General features: G+C 37.7%; 1 protein-coding gene across 1 annotated transcript in view; it reads right to left on the bottom strand.

The window, feature by feature from the left end:
- Cldn16 (claudin 16) overlaps window positions 1-19085 on the bottom strand; it is a 94216-nt gene that overhangs the window by 15674 nt on the left and 59457 nt on the right. Inside the window, exon 3 of the mRNA XM_027951496.3 lies at window positions 4423-4633. Within this exon, the coding sequence (XP_027807297.2) occupies window positions 4423-4536 (114 nt within the window). The 5' untranslated portion in view covers window positions 4537-4633. The remainder of the gene's footprint in view (window positions 1-4422; window positions 4634-19085) is intronic.

The raw sequence follows: 19085 nt of genomic DNA, 5'->3' as shown, positions 1-19085 counted from the left end.
TATGTTTTCTCTTGTATTCAGAAGCTAGAGTGGAAAAAGGAAAACAAAGGTGGAGGTAGATCTCCTTAAAACGGGGAGATCAGTACATAAATAGGACCAAGGGATGGAAGATAGGGAGAGAGCAGGGGAATGCTGGAGAGTGATATTGGGCAAATGACACTGTCATATTTTATTTTTGTACAAATATGTAACAAATCCCATGAATACGTACAACTATAATACACCAATAAAAAAATGTGGAAAATAATTGCACACACACACACACAAATGTGTTCCTGCCTCCAGATGTTATATGATAAACTATGCCAGAAAAAAGCAGGCATGATCCAGGAATATTTCTCATGATGATTTTGGTATTGCAACTAATTTTCCCCCACTTATACCCTAAGTGAGTGACTCAACTTCCCCTCCAATTGTCCCAAAGTGGTAAGGTAGATCCAACATTGAAGCTTCTCTCTTTATCGCCTCTTTTCCACATGCCGTCAATTTTCAATCTCACCAATTTGAGCTCTCTTAGAGTTTCTCATATCTTTACATATCTTTTTGTGCCTGTCACTATTATAGTTCTGACCATCATTGTTTTTCTACTGGTCTGCAGCAAAATTTTCCTAGTCTCCTCATATTTCACTTTACTGTTTCCAATCATTACTCATAAATAAAAGCATGCTTTATCTCTATAAAGGGCACCTACACGTTTTCTTACAGTGAAACACCCTTGTCTGTAGAATAAGATCTATAGTATACACGACACATACAGTCCTTGATAACCCAGACCCTGTATTTTATTTTCCTCTCTTACCATGCTGAAATACATACAATCACAAACATACAGTGCTTTTGTATCTGGATCTCTGTGCATACCATTTGTTTTGATTGGATCACCCTCTACTTCTCCTGGCACTTTTGCCTGGTTTTCAAGTCCAGTTTAGATGTTTTTTTTTTTTTCTTTTGAGCAGAATTCACTGATATATCAAGACTGAGCGAGCTGCCCACTCAGGGTTATTCATTATTGCAGGACTTGCCACACCATACTGTAACTATCAGTTCACCTGTCTTTGTCCTTTGCTACACTGGGTGTAACCTAAGGATGTTCGAAGCCCCATAATTTTGTACCTGTTACAGTAAATGGCAAAAGTTCAGGAGCATTTGTGGAATGAAAGAAGATAGACTGTAGAGGGTGGCCGAGAAAGGGGAGATTAAGAGGTGAAGGAGAAAGGGATAAAAAGATAACCGAGAAATAAACGGAAGGAGAAACAGAAAGTGGAGGGAAGGAGAAAGGGTAAAGGAAAGAAGAGGAAGAGGTTAAAGGAAGAAGAAGAAAGGAAAGAAAAAAGGAAGGAAGGAAAAAAATTAAAAATGGGAGAAAGGGAGAAAAAAAACGATTGGAGGAAGGGTATGTGGAGCAAGAGCGAAACAGAGAATATTCCCATTAGGTTCCTAATGGAAGTGTCTAGGGAACTTCAGGAACCACTTGTCCAGTGACCAGCCATCTTTCTGGGGTTGCAGACAGAGTCAGGAAGTCTGATGTTAAAGACAGCAAAGACCAAAAAGAACCCTAGGAACATGTGAGTTTAATTTTACAATTAAAGAATATGAGCTGCAGTGAACTACAGACAGGAACAGCAGACAAGAGCTCATCACAGTAGAAGGCAGTTAATATGGGACATGAACACAGCCTTGAAAAATCTCAGGCCCAAGTTCTCTTCACCACAATGGTCTTTCCAGAAACACAGTGAACCTTGATGTAAGAGCAGGATTTTAGCTGTAGGGCCTTGGATCCGTGATTTAGGGCTGTGCACAGCACAATCCTGGGTGCTTTTTTAATTGTTCAAACATTTAATACAAAGAACATTCACTCTTCAAGGCAGGTACACTGTAGTAAGACCAAAGAATATTTGAGCTCTTTCAGCCCCTTGCTTCATGTTACTCATCTTAATCCTCTAACGAGCCTTGAGCTTTTCCTCACTCTGTATTTTTGCCACATTGTCCTCTCATCTAGAAGGCCCCTGCTGCCATTGCTACCTTTTGAAATCCTTTGCGTCTTTGGGAACCCTTGCTCAAAACCTCTTCTTTGATGAGACAGGCTTCAGTGTCCCTAATAGGAAATAATCGCACTATCATATCTATTCCAGTAGTGCTTTGTTCATTTTTTTTCTCAAAATATGAATTAACCAATGTGTTTTATTATACTTGCATGTCCCTTTCTTCCACCTTCAATGTACACCGCGGGAAGGCAGGACCCCATTCTTGCCTTTTCTTTGCCTTCCCTTATAGGATTAGTCCAGTAACTTTCATATGACATATGCTTTTTATATTTGTAAGTTGAATTGAAACATAAAACCCATTTTCTAACTCTCATGCTTATATCATCCTAAAATATTAACAAAGCTATGACTCTCTAATACTTCTCACATTTTCACAGGTATTCTTCTTTTCTTCCTTAACATTTTTATTGTGTTCACTTTTGTGGCTTAAAGTGAGCTATTAGGATGGACCACAGTGATATATAAAGGAGAAAGAGTGGTATAATTGAGTCAGTGAGAATCAGAACTTCCAAATTTGTGGGTAAAATGATGATTTCGTATCCTGGCCCAATGAAGAAATGGCTAGTATGACAGATTCCTGTCCCTTCAAAAATATTGACAAGAGATCATTGAAACAGAAGGGGGCCTCACTTGAAATAGGGTTCTTCCTTACATATAAAGACTTCAATCTTCCATTTTTGATAACAGAGAACTATGAAATACTCACTGACTCTTGCTCAATGTTAGTGAGGATTTACTTTAGGTGAATGACCTGGACTACTTGTTCTATTAATTTTAATTAGGTGTGTTCTTATACAAGGAAGATGGTAAATCTGTTGGATGTACTGAAATAAAAGGAAGAAGGCCTTTAAAAGCCAGGATTCCCAATCTTTCTCTGACAAGTCTTGACTCTTACCTTGCCTAAAACTCTATTTCTTAATAAGTAAAGTTAGAAACTCTGTCACCTTAAGCAGAAAGCCTTTCAAATTGTTTCAGAAAATACTGTCACGATGTCTTTGGATGTGATTTTGTGTATTTTAAAATCATTTTGTAAGAGTGCAGTTGTAAGTATGCTCAAGTCCAGCATATTTCTCTGTTGATCACTTACTATTGGCAGTCTGGATAATGGCAAACTAATGGCAGTAGAATGTTTTATCTGCACTTTTCCCCCAGCAGTCTCTAAAAGGCTTTTATTTTTCATTCACTGCCAGATAAAATATATCACTGGACTCACTTTAAAGGAGACATCCTTTATGGTAGTTCAATTCTATCACTGATTTTAGAAATATAATTTTCTAGCACTAAGGAGTTATTTATAACTCCACTGGTTTTGAAATGTCATGTAGATGTCAGAAGAAAATTAAAAGCAAGAACAAATAAACAGCAAAAATAATGCACACCAAAATAGAAAGATAATTACTTTCCATTTCTAACTCCAACTTGAGAGTCTAATAAATAATATTAGAAGAAAAAAAAAACATACCAACGTGCTCTTTAGTATCTTTCCTAAACTTTGCAGAAATGACAGTACAGCATTTGTTAGGATAAATTGTTCCCTCCAGGATGTACATAAAAAGGCAAATTGTGTCGCTGTAGATTCTTTGAGTTCCTGATACATCGTTTATTTCTCTTACCCACACTTTCCTAAAGCTTACTAATGAATAGCTGCTGATGCCAAAGATTAGGCTTTTGCTCAGTTCTACAATTCTCAGATTCCTATGGCCACAGAAAATACTTTTGAACTTCAAATGTACTTCTTTCTGAGCTTCATCAGTGAGAAAAATAAAATCTTCAAATGTGAACTTCCTCCTCTCTTGCATAACAGGCAGTTCTCATATTTAAGAAAGGATATTTTCTAAGTCCCTGTGGAAAACTTTCCTCTGGAATGTTTTATTCAGCTTGGAAATTCAATAAAATGACATTTTCCTATTGTCTACCAAGTGGGGAGGTTTTATATGCCTTGAGTTGGACTACTTGATGTCTTAGATTATTAGCACCACTTTAGAAAATCTATTAAGTTCCCTTAATGCTGTCATCGAGTCTAACAAAAAGGCTGTTACTGGAACATTGTTCAGTTTGGTGCGTGTAGCAATGGAAGAGGTGAATTTCTGGAGGACTCTGCCAGGAATGATGGAATTATACTTTATTGAATTTCACCTTATGAAAAATAGGGATTATGAAGTTACTTCATCTGTAAAATGGGATGACAGCTGTTTCTACCTTGAAAATTAGTGTGAGGATTAAATGAACTAATAATGTAAAGATTTAAGGTCATAACTCTGCCCCTGGTGGCTATCTTTGCTATTAATCCTAGGAAGTGTACTGAGGTTTACATATGGCAGTGGGGCTGGGAGGAAATTTACAATGGGGGTCAAAAAAGAAGGTGCAGACTTCTTACCTCCAGAGAGTCATCCGCATTCACCATCCAACAGTCTGTCCAGGTGGCCACAATCAAAAATCCAGTGGAGAAAAAGGCAAAGAAACAGGCGACATACTGAAGAAGATCCTTCATGGTGGTGAATAGTCTATCCGGAAGGGACACATGGGCAGATGCCAGCTTTGGGCCTACTCAGATGCCTGGATTGCTATTGGCCTTCTGCTTCTGGTACCTGTAGATGAGAAAATGCAGGTCTTTTACTTTTCTTCACACCCCACTGCAGGTGCCTTAAGTTTTATTAAGAATAATAGAAACAGGCTGTAACCGACAGAGGGGTCCTGGAGGTTATAATCCAAAGCAAACAGCCTCCAATCACAAGCCAGGTCAGAAAAAGGACTGTGTACATTTTGGATGGGGGAGAGAGGGAGCCCTGGTAACGTTCCTGCCCAGACTGTGCTCTGATGCAAAAGGATGGTCACCAGAGGCATGTGTCAGTACCAAGATGGAGGAAAGGAGGCAGGTCCCACCCCATACTGGAGCCTGTAAATTGATCTTTCTTAGGACCTTCAGGGAAAGTGAGCTATTCTCCTCCCCCTTAGAAGAAGGCTTCACAGTTGACCGAGTGCTATTTTATTGTTAGGACTATTTTAATATTCGCTGACTCCCTTAGACAGGACCCAGGTGAAATTATGCTAAACAAGTGCTTGCTCAAGGGAGTTTGCATTCCAAAGTGCTGGGCAGAAAAGCCCCATGAAGGATTTCTAGCACCTGGGTAGCAAGCAAAGAAAGGATCCCAACCTTTTAGCATCAGAAACTGGGGGAAAAAATGTGCATATAAAATACTTAAATTTTCAATTGACACATAATATTTATGCATATTTATGGAGTGCAATATGAGTTACTTCCAGATGTTTTATAAATTAAAGGGATAAAACACACACATGTGAAAGAAACAAAACAAAAAGTAAAATAAAACATAAAATTAGTTTTTTTAATACAATCAATTTGCAACAAGTAAAAAATGCAATATTTTTTACAATGCTTGCTTAATATAAAATATGCTCTTTTTTAATGCTATTTTTATTTTTTAATTTTAATTTGTTATATATGACAACAGAATGCATTACAATACTTATTACACATATAGAGCACAATTTTTCATATCTCTGGTTGTACACAAAGTAGAGTCACATCCTTCGTGTCTTCATACATGTACTTGGGGTAATGATGACCATTGCATTTCACCATTTTTCTTACCCCTATATCCCTCCTTTCCACTCCCTCCCCATTTCCCCTTTGCCCTATCTAGAGTTCATTTAATCCTCCCATACCACCCCTAGCATATTATGAATCCACATCCTTATGCAGGCATGTGTGTGTGTGGGGGGGTGTATTTTCAATGGTTTACTATTTCCTTAATTTTTAAACATGTTAGTGAAGCCATTCTAAATTATTTGCAAACATGATATCATTTAATCTTCATAAGCATCTTATGAAGAGATATTAATCCCTTCATTTTAGAGAAACTGCATCCCCAAAGCTCTCTGTCTACAGAGTTTCAGAGCAAGATTATACTCTCAGAGCTGTCTGGATTAAAGTGTTTATTTATAAATTATTACAGTCATTATGGAAACAGTATGAGGTTCCTCAAAAAACTAAAAATAGAACTATATATTCCAGTGAACTCACTACTGGGTATATATATCCAGGGGAAACTAAATCAGTAGGCACTCATCCTTATCTATTAGGTCTCTATTCACTAGAGCCAAGAAATGGAAACAATGTACATGTCTGTCAGTTGATGAATGGATAAGATGTGATATTGTACACAAAGACATACTAGTCTGCTATAAAAGCACAACATCCTGTCATTTGCAGCAACATACATGAAACTGGAGACCATTGTGTTAAGTGAAATAAACCAGGCACAGAAAGACAAGTACCCCATGATCTCACTTCACATGTTTTAATGGAACCTAAAAGAGGTTGACCTTGAAGAAGTATAAAGTAGAATGGTGCTTACCAGGGACAGGGAAATGTACAGGAGGATTAGGGAGAGTTTAGATAATGAGTACAAGTTACAAATGGTAGGAATAAGTTCTAGTATCCTACTGCACTACAGGGTAGCTATAGTTAACAATATAGTATGTATTTCCAAAGAGCTAGAAGAGAGGGTTTTGAATATCCTTTTGATCTGATGAATAGGCCTTTAAAATGACCACTACTTTTCCTCTTTGTGGGTTAATATATAATGCTGTTGTGCTATGAGAGTCTTTGTTGATTTTATTAATTCTATTCTTTCACCAAAGATATTTGACTTTTCTATAATTCAGGCTTTCCCTCACTCTTCATATCTTTTTGAAGTTAGTAATCTGCTTGATATGCAGAATTGTGGTAAAGTTTATATGTTGGATGCATATGTTCTTTTTATTCATGAATCTGTTCCTTAGAAACATTTCAAAATCGGCTATTTTTTGAAGCTGTGAGTCCCAGAAAAGAAAAGTGGCCTCGGAATTGTTACCAAAAGCTATTTAAAGCAGGCAGAAGATGGTCTCTCTCTTGTTCTCTTGCACGCTTTGTCCCATTCACTGTTTCTTCTCCATTTGAGTCAGACCTCTCAACTTAGCCTTTGAAAGGGTAGGGAATAAATTCTGATTTAGAAATACCAAATAAAATCAGGCTCTTTTTTCCCCTCTTTCAAATATCTTAGACAAATTATATTTAAAATTTGTTCATGTATTGATGTTGCAAAATAAGGCATCATCCATATAAAGGTTTTTAATTAAGAGTTAATTATTTGTTTCCTAAAAGTCTGTTGCAAAAGATTTTAATTTTATAATTCCCATTAAAAGATTATCTAGCAATTTTTCTAAAAAAATAAAAATAAAAATAGCTAAGTTTTAAATGTTAACATGGCCAAGCATTTATTATGTTATTATTCTTTCTCCATGGACTGATGTTTGAAAAATGTGTCTAATGAAAAGGGGAAAAAAACTGTCTGATTAGGAAAAGTATTTGTTTTTTATAATTGAAGAGGTAACTGGAGTTTCACCTACATTTCACCTATATTTGAGTGGGTAGACTTAAATGGGTATAAAATCCATGTAGCCATTATCAATTTTAAAAAAACTGAAAAAGATCACATATCATCATTTTAGATTTCTGTCTACTAAAATAACATTTTGAGTGATATTAATAAAATATATTTTCATATGGTTCTTAATATGAGACAATGAAAGAAAAAGAAGAAAGGACAGAGGAAAGGCTTCCACAGATGTCATTACTCTAAAAAGAATCAGTTGCTGAGATAATTATTTCAGTAACAGCTCACAAAGAGATTACTTTTCTTCCCCCCACTCAATTGTGATTTGGTCATAGTGCTTAAGGTTAGAGGCTAAAAAGCTAAAATAAGTATTGATTAAAAAAAATCCTTCAAGAATATACTAAAATAATAAACTTTTGTGACTAAATGTTGTTGTTTCCAACTTTCATTCATTTTATTCAAGCATGATACAATTTAAAATTAAATGTAAAATCTAGGTTAGAAGCTATATTTAGAATAGGAGACTAATAATTGTTATAAATGACAATATAAACCTTAACAGTAGTGATCACTAAATTTTGAGGTTCATTACAGATGCCCTTTTAGTGCATTGTAGCTCTACATAAAGTGGGGTTCATTTTGATATATAAATAAGTGTGCAATAGTTTTTTCCATGTCCATCCCTGGTACTCTCCTTCTCTCTCTCCTCCTCTCCCCTCCTGATCCCCTTTCTGTATGTACTCTATTGTTTTTCCATTTATATATTTTAATTGGTGCGTTATAGTTATATATAAAACCAAAATACATGGTGATGCATTCCTACAAGCATGTAGCATAATTTGGTCAACTTTGTTCAACTATGTTCTTCCCATTTCCCTCCTTCTTCCCTCTCTGTCTTAGCCCCCTGCTTCTCCTCTAATGCTCTTCCTTCTATTTTTGCTAGATCCCTTTTCTTATTCCTTTTTTCTCTCTAACTTCATCATGTGAGAGAAAACTTTAGACTCTTGACTGTCTGAGTCTGCTTTATTTCACTTAGCACATGTTCTCCAGTTCCATTTACTAGCAAGTGACATGATTTCATTCTTCTTTATGACCAAATGCAACTCCATTGTGTAGACATATGACATTTTTTTTTATCCATTCATCTATTGATGGGGCCACTTAGGCTGGTTCCATGATAATCTACTGTGGATTGCGCTGCTGTAAACATTGGTATGAATGTATCACTGTAGTATGCTGATTTTAGTTCTTTCAATTAAAAAAGAAAATTAAGAAGACAAAGAAGTTTTTTAAAACAATCTTTTTTTTTTCTAATGTGCAGTTCTGGGGGTTAAACTCAAGGTCTTACACATACTAGGTACGCTTTCTACCACTATGCTACATCCCTAGTCCTATATGCCTTTTGTTTGATTTTACTTAACAGTTGGAAAAAATCATTCTTAGTTTTTTAAGTGCTTATCCAAAGAATGTAATCACCTATCTATGTAAGGCATCTACAACAAACACATGGTGTTTGATGAGTCACAAGTGAATCTTATGCCCTAACATTTGAAATGTTCATGCTCTATTGATCTGATGGAGCAAACCAGTTCCAAAAACACATGCCCATTACAGGAAAGTCCTGGATTTGGCTGCTAAGCACCCCAGGGCAGTGGTTCTTAAGCTTGAGTGAACACCGGAATCTCCAGTATAACAAGCCACTTGTTATAAATACAGACCAGGGAGCTCCAGAACCAGAGAACCAGATTCAGGAAACTCAGAGCGGAGGCCAGAATTCATGTTTTACATATGCTTGGTATAAGCTTCTTCTGAGACAGATGATCATGCTTGAGACTAGTTCAGAGAAAGAAATGAAAAGCCAACAAGCTACTACTTTTAAGTTATATACTACAGATCATAAATAAACTGTAGGAAAGGTGATATCAGAATTGCAATTAAGTATTAATGTTTTTCCTACCTATCACCAATAGTAGATCCCCAAAACAAATATTAGAGCCTGATTGAGAGGAGTAATGAAAAAAGCACTGAGCATTCTCTCATGCAAACACGCACATATATACATGTATTTCTGGAATTCAGAGATTCTTCCAGAAGAAAAATAGTAGACTATAATTTACATATCGTACTCTCAATATTTACTAGACATTGTTTGTGGGTGTGGGTGACAATAGAACTGCTCCTGAATTGAATGTAGCTACTTTAAGAGAATAATATAAGATGGCCATACTTAAATGTTAATTTCTGTGGGTGAAGATAAAATATTAAAGAAGATGTCACAATGGAGTCATGCAAACTTACAGAATAGCAAAGACTTGGGTGGGACATGATTACTTGTAAGAAAAGGGCAATGTGTGGGCAACTATAAAGATGCCAATGCAGAATAAATCATTCTTCTGTCTAGAAAAAAATCTCTGCTGCCTCTGCTATTCTGCTATGTTTTAGCTTTTTTTTTTTTTTTTTTTGGTACTGGGAATTGAACTCAGGGGGTGCTTAACCACTGAACTACATCTCTAGCCCTTTTAAAATTTTTATTTATTTATCTATCTATTTATTTATTTATTTATATTAGAGACAGGATATCAGTGAGTTCCTAAGTGCCTCACTAAGTTGCTGAGGCTGGCTTTGAACTCGAGATCCTCCTGCCTCAGCCTCCCGAGCCAAGGGGATGACAGGTGTGCGGCCACCATGCCCAGCCCTCTGCTGTGTTCTAGATTTGAATATTTAGCATTTCCAACTCAATCACAGTTTAGTTCCCTTTCATCCAGCTGGCCTACTCTGACTGTATATTATTCTAGGTCCTGGGATCACTGAGAAAATAAAAGGTGGAAGGCTTAAAACCCATCCTTCAGTTTACTCTCCAGTGAGTGGACCAAAGCAAGGCACTGAGGGAAGGTGAAGAACTCCATCCAGGTATATCTAACAGCAGCCTCAAGTTCTAGCACCATTCTCAATCATAATTCATTGGAAATATGCAGAGACCCCCAATTTATTTTGTAAACACAGAGTACAATTATCACCATGCATGTGGCTCAATAGGGTTCACAAAATATTTACAAATGCACAATCTCTTCTAAGCTTCATGAAAACAGAAATCAGTTTTTGGTTCACCAGTGCATCCCACATGCTTAAAAATTATGCCTGGCACATGTTATGCTCTCAAAAGACACATATTAAATTGAACCTAATCCCCACAGTCCCATTTGACAGAAGAGGAAGCATATTGGGTTCTCTCTGACACATCCAGAGGCCCCAGATGCATCTTAGGCTGACAGAAACGGCAGGATAATCTTTGCAACTTCAGAGCTATATGTTCGGCAAGATCCCTAAGACAAATGTTTCAGTCAGCTCACTGAATTTTCACTCTCCCACTGTTTGCATGCCTCCTGGCTGACGTGTTAGAGCCACCTGTTGATCACACAAGTGAAGCCCTCAGCCTACCACCTTGGCTGTTAGTCAGTGAAAGGAAGTCAGTGTAGAACTGGAAAAGCTGCAATTGTCCATTTGGTCTGCAGGTGGAAGCAGCCTTGCATTTTCAGTTGAGAAAAACAACAAGATATTTTGTCTTAAATTTGTTGTTCCCGCTAGTCTCACAAAATGTTCCTTCTATGTTCATTATGATAATGCAAGTTCTTAGAGTAAACTAACTTATATCACATCTTATGAATAATCTTCTCTCTCCTTTAAATGTCCACTGGTCATTGGAAAACTCTGCACAGGAAAATCAGTTGCTATTGTCAAAGTCAATTATGGCTATAACTAATGGCAAAATAAATCATTGGCTAAAAGGTTGGGCCTCAGAGTCAGACAGATCTGAGTTCAAACTAAGCCAATTAATATTTGTCAGATTTTGAGCAAGCTACTTGATATTCCCAAATTCATGTTTTATATATGCTTGTGGATTGTGCTGCTGTATTCAAGTATGATATAATTTAAAATTAAATGTAAAATCTAGGTTGAAAAAGTGGGAATTATGAACTTTGTCATAAAATTATGTTGAAAATAACTAACATTTTGTAAAAGCTTAATACAGTTAATAAAACATAATAAAATCAATAAATTTTAGCTCTTATGACTTTTATATCACAAGCTTGCTCCTTTACATATGTGGCACACACACACACACACACACACGCACACATTTGCATGGGTATTTATGTAAATATATTTCTATCTGTATTTATTTAAAACAACTTAGTAAATTTAATATACAAGAAACAAAAAGTCTGATTGTAAAGCAACTTTTATTTTTATCTCCTATTGTTCTTTCAAATTTATTTAACTTGGGCCAATTCTTTTCCTGCCCCTTTGATAAAATCTAGGACAAACTGAATTACTTTATTTCATCATTTTCAGTAATATAAATTCTTTCAGTCCTTTCAAGACACAAAGATACAGTTGCATTCCAACAATGTAACTCTTTATACTCTTATGCAGGCCAATCCCTTGTAGCCTCTCCTCCATCCAGTGAACCTCAGAGCAACATGCCTATTGTAACACTTGCCCATTAGATTTCTTAGGCCAGAGTTATACAGTAATCTGCTATGTCTCTTCAGACCCAAGGGACAAATGCAAGGCTTTTACAGTAGTTGAGTTGAAATCCTTTTGTTTGGGTTTAAAGTGAGGAATGATAATCTCCACCCTCTCAGGGCACAGTGGCTCATGCCTGTAATCCCTGTGGCTCAGGAGGCTGAGGCAGGAGGATAGCAAGTTCAAAGTCAGCCTCAGAAAAAGCAAGGAGCTAAGCAACTCAGTGAGACCCTGTCTCTAAATAAAATACAAAATAGTGCTGGGGATGTGACTCAGTAATTGAGTACCCCTGAGTTCAATCCTGGGTACCAGCTCCCCCCAAAAGAGAATCCCCACCCTCTCCTCCATGGCGACAGGGAAATGGTGGTCCATATATACCATATAACTCCCTCTAAAAATTCTCTCCTAATCTTAAATGCTTTCTTGGAGGTAACTTGTTTTCTGGGGAATGAGGGTGGAGATTAGCTGGTCCACTACATGTAACAAAACTGGTTCTATGCTGTATTTGCTACTTCTAATTGTAGGTCTCTCATTTTGTTTTAGAATATGGAATTTATTGTCTACTGACAGCAGTCAAAACTGGAGTGAAAATGCTTTCAGTTGAACACCTTATTACCTGAACTATATAGTATTAGACTGGAACTTAGTGGTCATTCTGGACAGCCTACTCCTGGATTTGTTGTTTACTCCTGAGTATTGGTATGTAAGAAAACTTTAGCCCATCCAGAGGAGCCCATCCAGGCTTCTGTTAGTGAGGTTCATGGGTAGATTGACAACCATCTCATATGAGGCATGATCAAAGGAAGGGTGAAATGAGTATTTTAGGTTTTATAAAAGGAGACTGAGGCCAGGTATGGTGGTGCATGCCTGTAATCCCAGCAACTTGGAAGCCCAAGGCAGGAGGTTGGCAAGTTAAAGGCCAGCCTCAGCAATTTAGTAAGACCCTATCTCAAAAGTTAAAAAAATAAAATAAAAATAAAAAGGGTGGGAGGTATGACTTGGTGATAGAGTGTCCCTGGGTTCAATCTCTGGTACCACACAGACAGACAGACAGATACACATGCGCGCGCGCGCGCGCGCGCACACACACACACACACACACACACACACACAAAGGAGACTGAATAAATTTGATGGTGCTTCTTAAATAATAGGATGGTCCAAAGGATTGATCTTTCTATAAGGGATCAGAAAGCATAACTAGATGGTAGTATACAAAAAGAGAGAAGGAAAATTGTACTCAACTATTGAAGAACTTTCTAACATTTCAACTGTCTGAAAGGGAAGTCGTTTGGTTTGATGAGTTTCCTGACTCTGGAGGGCAAATGGAGGTAGAATCACTATCGGTGCAGGTGTTACCTGGATGGCTCATGAATCAATTCAGGATAGAAATTACTCATGTCTCCAATTTGAAGAATGCTTGGGAGAGCTTGGGACCCTGGAAAATTTATAATCTTACCTTATCTCTTATAGAATTTGAGTCTTATTTAAGCCAAATCTCAGAGATGACTCAGTGAACCATTCATCCAAATTCACACCTCAAATTGAGCAGCAAGGCATATGTCATTACTCATTTTGTAACTTATTTCACTTATAAAAACAAGATGTTCATCATGGTACAGCACAGTTAAGCCATCAAGACTTCTTTGGGTGAACCAGGATGGAATAAACCTGGTGAAAAATGTTAGCATTTTACTCCCTTTGAGTTGCTGGGTAACTCATGAAGCCATCCTGGCATGAAACTTTTCTGTTGAATGCCCTATATCCTACATAGATCCTTATGCTTATTGTTATATTGTAAATAAAATGGATCCATCTGAACTAGATTTCATCTCATGTACTGAAGTATTTAGAGTTTATTTAAGCACATTCAATTGGTGCTGGGAGCCATTAGCCAAGTAGGTATGACAATTTCCTTGCCAGCGTACCCCATGTTGCTGACATGTTGCAGCGACATTGTATGTAGGTGACCTTGCTCAAGGACCAAGGCAGATTAGGGTGTTCCCGGTTTTAAGATAATCCTGTTTAGGGCGTTCCCAGTTTAGGTTCCAGGTTTAAGGTTTAAGATTATTCCTGCTGGGAATAGGGCGTATCCTGCTGCCTGAGTTCCCCTTGAGTTCTCACGGGATTCAGACAGTATATTTTGGAGATAGAAGCCCAGTGGATGTGGATTTGTGGATTTGGGCAGAGAACGTGGATTTCCCCAGAACGTGATTGTAGACGGCTGGTGTGAGTTCGGGAATAAAGAGTTGCTGTTTGAATCTACAAGCTGTGTGGTGGCTCGTGATTGTGTGCCCAGCCAGACTGCGGCATTTGTGCCCAGCCAGACTGCGGCATTTGGCGGCCCGTACGGGGAACTTCTGAAGCTTAGAGGTAAGTGAAATTTCTCACCCCTGAGGAAGAGCGAAAGAATGGGTGACCAATTCAAAAAACAATATGCTCTTGTTTTGATTTATTTTGTTTTTATTTCAAGTTGCCTGTTCCTAGAACTTTCTCAGGCAAACTGGGGAAAATGGTTGACTCAAGGTTTGAAGTTGTTCGCCTCCGAGCAAGATAAATTGTTAGAGGAAGGAGGCACCCCAGTAAGACCAAGAACAGTTAGGACATATGTTGATACAATACAAAAATGTAGCCCATGGCTTTTTAAAGACAAGTTATTAAGTATATCAATGGGACCATCATGGTATCCTGTAGAAGGATTTTTCTTCAAGAAAGAGATGACTAGTTCTGTTTACTACATTTGTCTAAGATCTTGGTTTTTACAGACATCTGATTAATTTACAAAGGTAAAGTGTTAAATCAACCACTAAATATGAAATCAAATACTCTTTACTTATTAAGTTCCATAAGGTAATATATTTAAACATTATGTGTGTTTTCATAAATTGGTAAATGGAAAAAGGTTTAATATTGCTTTGTGTCTGTGTCTTTGCTAAAACAAGGTTACTAAGAGTTAAGATTCTATCGTGTAATTTATATACAAAGAGTAGAAAAATTTTCAGTTGGGTTTCAATTATAGTATTATAGTATCATAAAAAACATGAAAGTCTTTCATCTTATTAAAGTGGAGTAATTTGTCTAAATCAGAAATTTTATAAGAGTTGTTTCAGAATGTAAATTTATAAAAAGGGTTAACAGTTAAAAAAGAGATATAAAAAGATTCAAGATGTGGAAATATATTTTAATATGAAAGGTTAAAGGAGAAAGAAATGTTTCTAGATGAGATAATCTCTGTGTGGTAAAGTAAAAAGTTGTAAAATGCCATTTAAAAAGATTTTGAGGAAACTAGACTTACTTTAAAAGCTTGAGAAAGGAAGAAAGAAGAAAAAGGTATTTGTACATGGCAGATTGAGACAAAGCTTCTCAATGGAGTTTAAAAAAAAAAAAAAGCCTTTGGTTGAAGGGCAGCCATGTAAACTAACATTGAAGCGATTTAAACAAAATCTAAGCCTCGTTTAAAAGAGTGAAGTTGTAGGTGGTGAAAAAGTACATTTAAAAGTACAGTATAGATGATAATTAAAAGGCTTTAAAAGGTTAAATTGAAGGTGGTTAAAATGCCTTCATGATGGAGGAAAGAAGCTTAGTTAATCTTAAAGGCATTGCTTAAAAAAAATGAGAAGATAATAGGATTCAAGTAAGGTATTTCAGGTAGAAAATGCAAAAAGCTAAGACAACTATTAGATTAAAACATACTTATTAAAGCAAAAAGAGGGAATTGGAAGGGGGTATATATCCCCCAAAGATAAACTTAAAATAACGCTTTTTACTCTAAACTTTTTAAATTTGGATTCATCAGGACTTAGTGCTGCGGAAAGGCATATGTATCCAAAAAATGTACATAAGCCTAAAGTACTTTGGAAAGATATTCTAACAGGACAATGGAAAGGTCCTGACCCAGTGATTGTCTGGAGTCGGGGGTCTGTTTGTGTTTTTCCACAGGGAGAACAGCAGCCCATTTGGATTCCAGAGAGATTAACTAAAACAGTTTCTACAGATCGAAAAGAAGATGATTTGACTCAAATCCATAACAGCTGATATCCAGAACTCCAGCTTGGCCATTCTTACATCTGCGACAGTGATTAACCAGGATGCTTTTTTCAATAGCTATTTTATTATTGCATTTTTCCACATCATAAGGTTCTATTTTATTTTTTGAGCTCATACAAACCTAGGTTAATGTTTTTCTGATCAGTTTTATTTTTTAACTGTGGAGTTTTTAAACATTGCAATGGAGATTTCACCCAGGTAAAGCTACAAGGCATTTACTATTTTCTTATGTGTTGTACGTTTGTGTACACTCTTGTGTTTTGTGTTGTATGTCTGTATGTGCGTATGTCCATATTTCTTATATGAGGAGCGCTCATGAAAAAATGGATCCGAATTATTATTATTTTTATTCACGTGATTTAAATGGTTTAATTTAAATTAGGTAAACAGCTGTTAAGGATTGTTTTTAAAGGTGGTTAACAGATCTGTTTGTTTACTAGTTTAAATTAGGTAAAAGGCTGTTAAGGATTGTTTTTAAAGTAGGTTAACAGATCTGTTTGTTTACTTTCACCTTTCCTTTTCATTATATTTAATAATTCTTTTCAGGATAATGTCTCTTTAGCATCATTGCCAGAATTCCTATCTCCATCCCAGTGCCGGTGAAGAACTCAACAAGTAATGCTCAATCAAAGAGTCAACTTACTTTGGGAGGAAACTTACTTTGGGAGGAAATGGACATATTGATAGATTCCTCCGCTTTGAACTGCTTGCAGAACTTGCCTGGACTATGTAACTATCGTTTGGTGCAGCGAATTGTGGTAATGCTGGCATATCTTTGCTGATGGTGTCACTAGTGATGCAATTTTTATTTCCTTGCCAGCGCACCCCATGTTAATTGTGGTAGTGCTGACATATCTTTGCTGATGGTGTCACCAGTGATGCAATTTTTTCCCAAGGAGCCGTCAATTGGCTTGGTGTCGTGGCATTTCTGTATCCTCCTCCCTTCTGCTAGTGATGGTCTAAAATTTGGGGGCCAATGGCTTATGCTGGACCGGTAGTCAGTGACGGGTATGATCCAATTGCAGTGGTATCAACCTAAGACAGGAGGCTGACGCCTAAAGGTCAGTTTTCCGATGACGGGTAAGAACCATATGTTGAATTGGACAACCTACCAGGCACGGTCCATAAGCCACATTAACCTCACTCCCCCACTGGCACCAAGGCCAAATTTGGGGGCCAACAGAGGTGAGGCAAAGAACCTCACCCCCCCACTGGTGCATAGACCTATCCACAAGTATGGCTGTATGCTGGACCGGTAGTCAGTGACGGGTATGATCCAATTGCAGTGGTATCAACCTAAGACAGGAGGCTGACGCCTAAAGGTCAGTTTTCCGATGACGGGTAAGAACCATATGTTAAATTGGACAACCTACCAGGCACGGTCCTTAAGCCACATTGCTTGTTGTTTAATTAATCAGAAGGGGGGAGATGCTGGGAGCCATTAGCCAAGTAGGTATGACAATTTCCTTGCCAGCGTACCCCATGTTGCTGACATGTTGCAGCGACATTGTATGTAGGTGACCTTGCTCAAGGACCAAGGCAGATTAGGGTGTTCCCGGTTTTAAGATAATCCTGTTTAGGGCGTTCCCAGTTTAGGTTCCAGGTTTAAGGTTTAAGATTATTCCTGCTGGGAACAGGGCGTATCCTGCTGCCTGAGTTCCCCTTGAGTTCTCACGGGATTCAGACAGTATATTTTGGAGATAGAAGCCCAGTGGATGTGGATTTGGGCAGAGAACGTGGATTTGGGCAGAGAACGTGGATTTCCCCAGAACGTGATTGTAGACGGCTGATGTGAGTTCGGGAATAAAGAGTTGCTGTTTGAATCTACAAGCTGTGTGGTGGCTCGTGATTGTGTGCCCAGCCAGACTGCGGCATTTGTGCCCAGCCAGACTGCGGCAAATTGGCCCTTATTATTTCCCACCATTTTTATTTCCTTCTTATGTCTCTTAAAATATTTATACATTTTCTTATATAACCACTGTTAGCTCTTCTTTCTAAATCATGAAGGTGGAGAGAAATTCAAACTTTTCTCCCACAGTTTCAGTATTTGAGTCTGCTGTAATAAAGTAGTAATAGATTAAACTCCCCAAAAAAGCCATAACAAATTTATTGGCTCACAGTTTCATAGACATGGGGACCTCTGATCAAAGACCCAGGAGAAACATTCATTTTTGTTGTTATGTTTGACAGAATGTTGATCCCATGTAGAGATATGATTAGGTGTGATTTAGCTATAGGCTAAGGGCAGCAGGGCTGGGCCTGCCAAGATGTTTCTTGGACTCTCTGTGCAGCATTCCTTTGTCCTGGAAATGGGGAAGGACTCTTGATGGAATGGGAATCTCATCACCTATAATTAAACAAGGTAGGTCACAGAATTTACAGCCAACTCTTACACAGAAAGGAAGGAGAAGTCAGGGTGATGTTTTTAGGTTTTTTTTACTAGCTTTAGACAAAAAGGACTTGTTTCCATGACCTGCCTTGGCAAGAGGACTTCTAGCTTCTAGGGCTTATCTCCAGAGAGGGTGAAAGGTTAAGAGCCTGGAAGACAGAGAAAGCTTCTGAGGCTTTTGCTTAGGTCTTCCCTTTGAGATATTGTTCTCTGAGCCCCAAAAAAACTTTCTGAATATTGAATGCTCAGGGTATGCTTAATCTGTGTTGATTCAAGAAGCACTGACATCCTCAGGAGACAGGCTGTGGGACTGTGTCCTCACCTCTGTTTGCATGCACCTTTTAGGGGCAGTCAGCTTTACTGATGCTTTCCCAACAGCTCCTCTTCTCCCACTAACTGCTCAGGAATGACAAGTACACAAAGAGAGTTTTTGCCTAGGATAGTAGAAGACTGATTTTCAGTTTTTGTATAGTGATGCTAAATGATATCAGGGATGTGGATAACACATCAAGGGCCTAGAGGCAGGAGGACAAAGTATAAGACTAAGAATGAGTGCTCTGGTATGTCCAGAGTCTGTCAGGTATCTAGAACAGTAGAGAACAAGGAAGTGAAGTGGCATGTTCTAGTAACCTAAGGAAGATCTTCAGTTCCCAATGGAATTAATGTGAACTTCTCACT

The sequence above is a fragment of the Marmota flaviventris genome, chromosome 8, assembly GCF_047511675.1.
Source record: "Marmota flaviventris isolate mMarFla1 chromosome 8, mMarFla1.hap1, whole genome shotgun sequence".
NCBI classification, from domain to species: Eukaryota; Metazoa; Chordata; class Mammalia; order Rodentia; family Sciuridae; genus Marmota; species Marmota flaviventris.
Note: the sequence above shows the minus strand (reverse complement) of the source record. Positions and strands in the feature narration are given on the sequence as shown.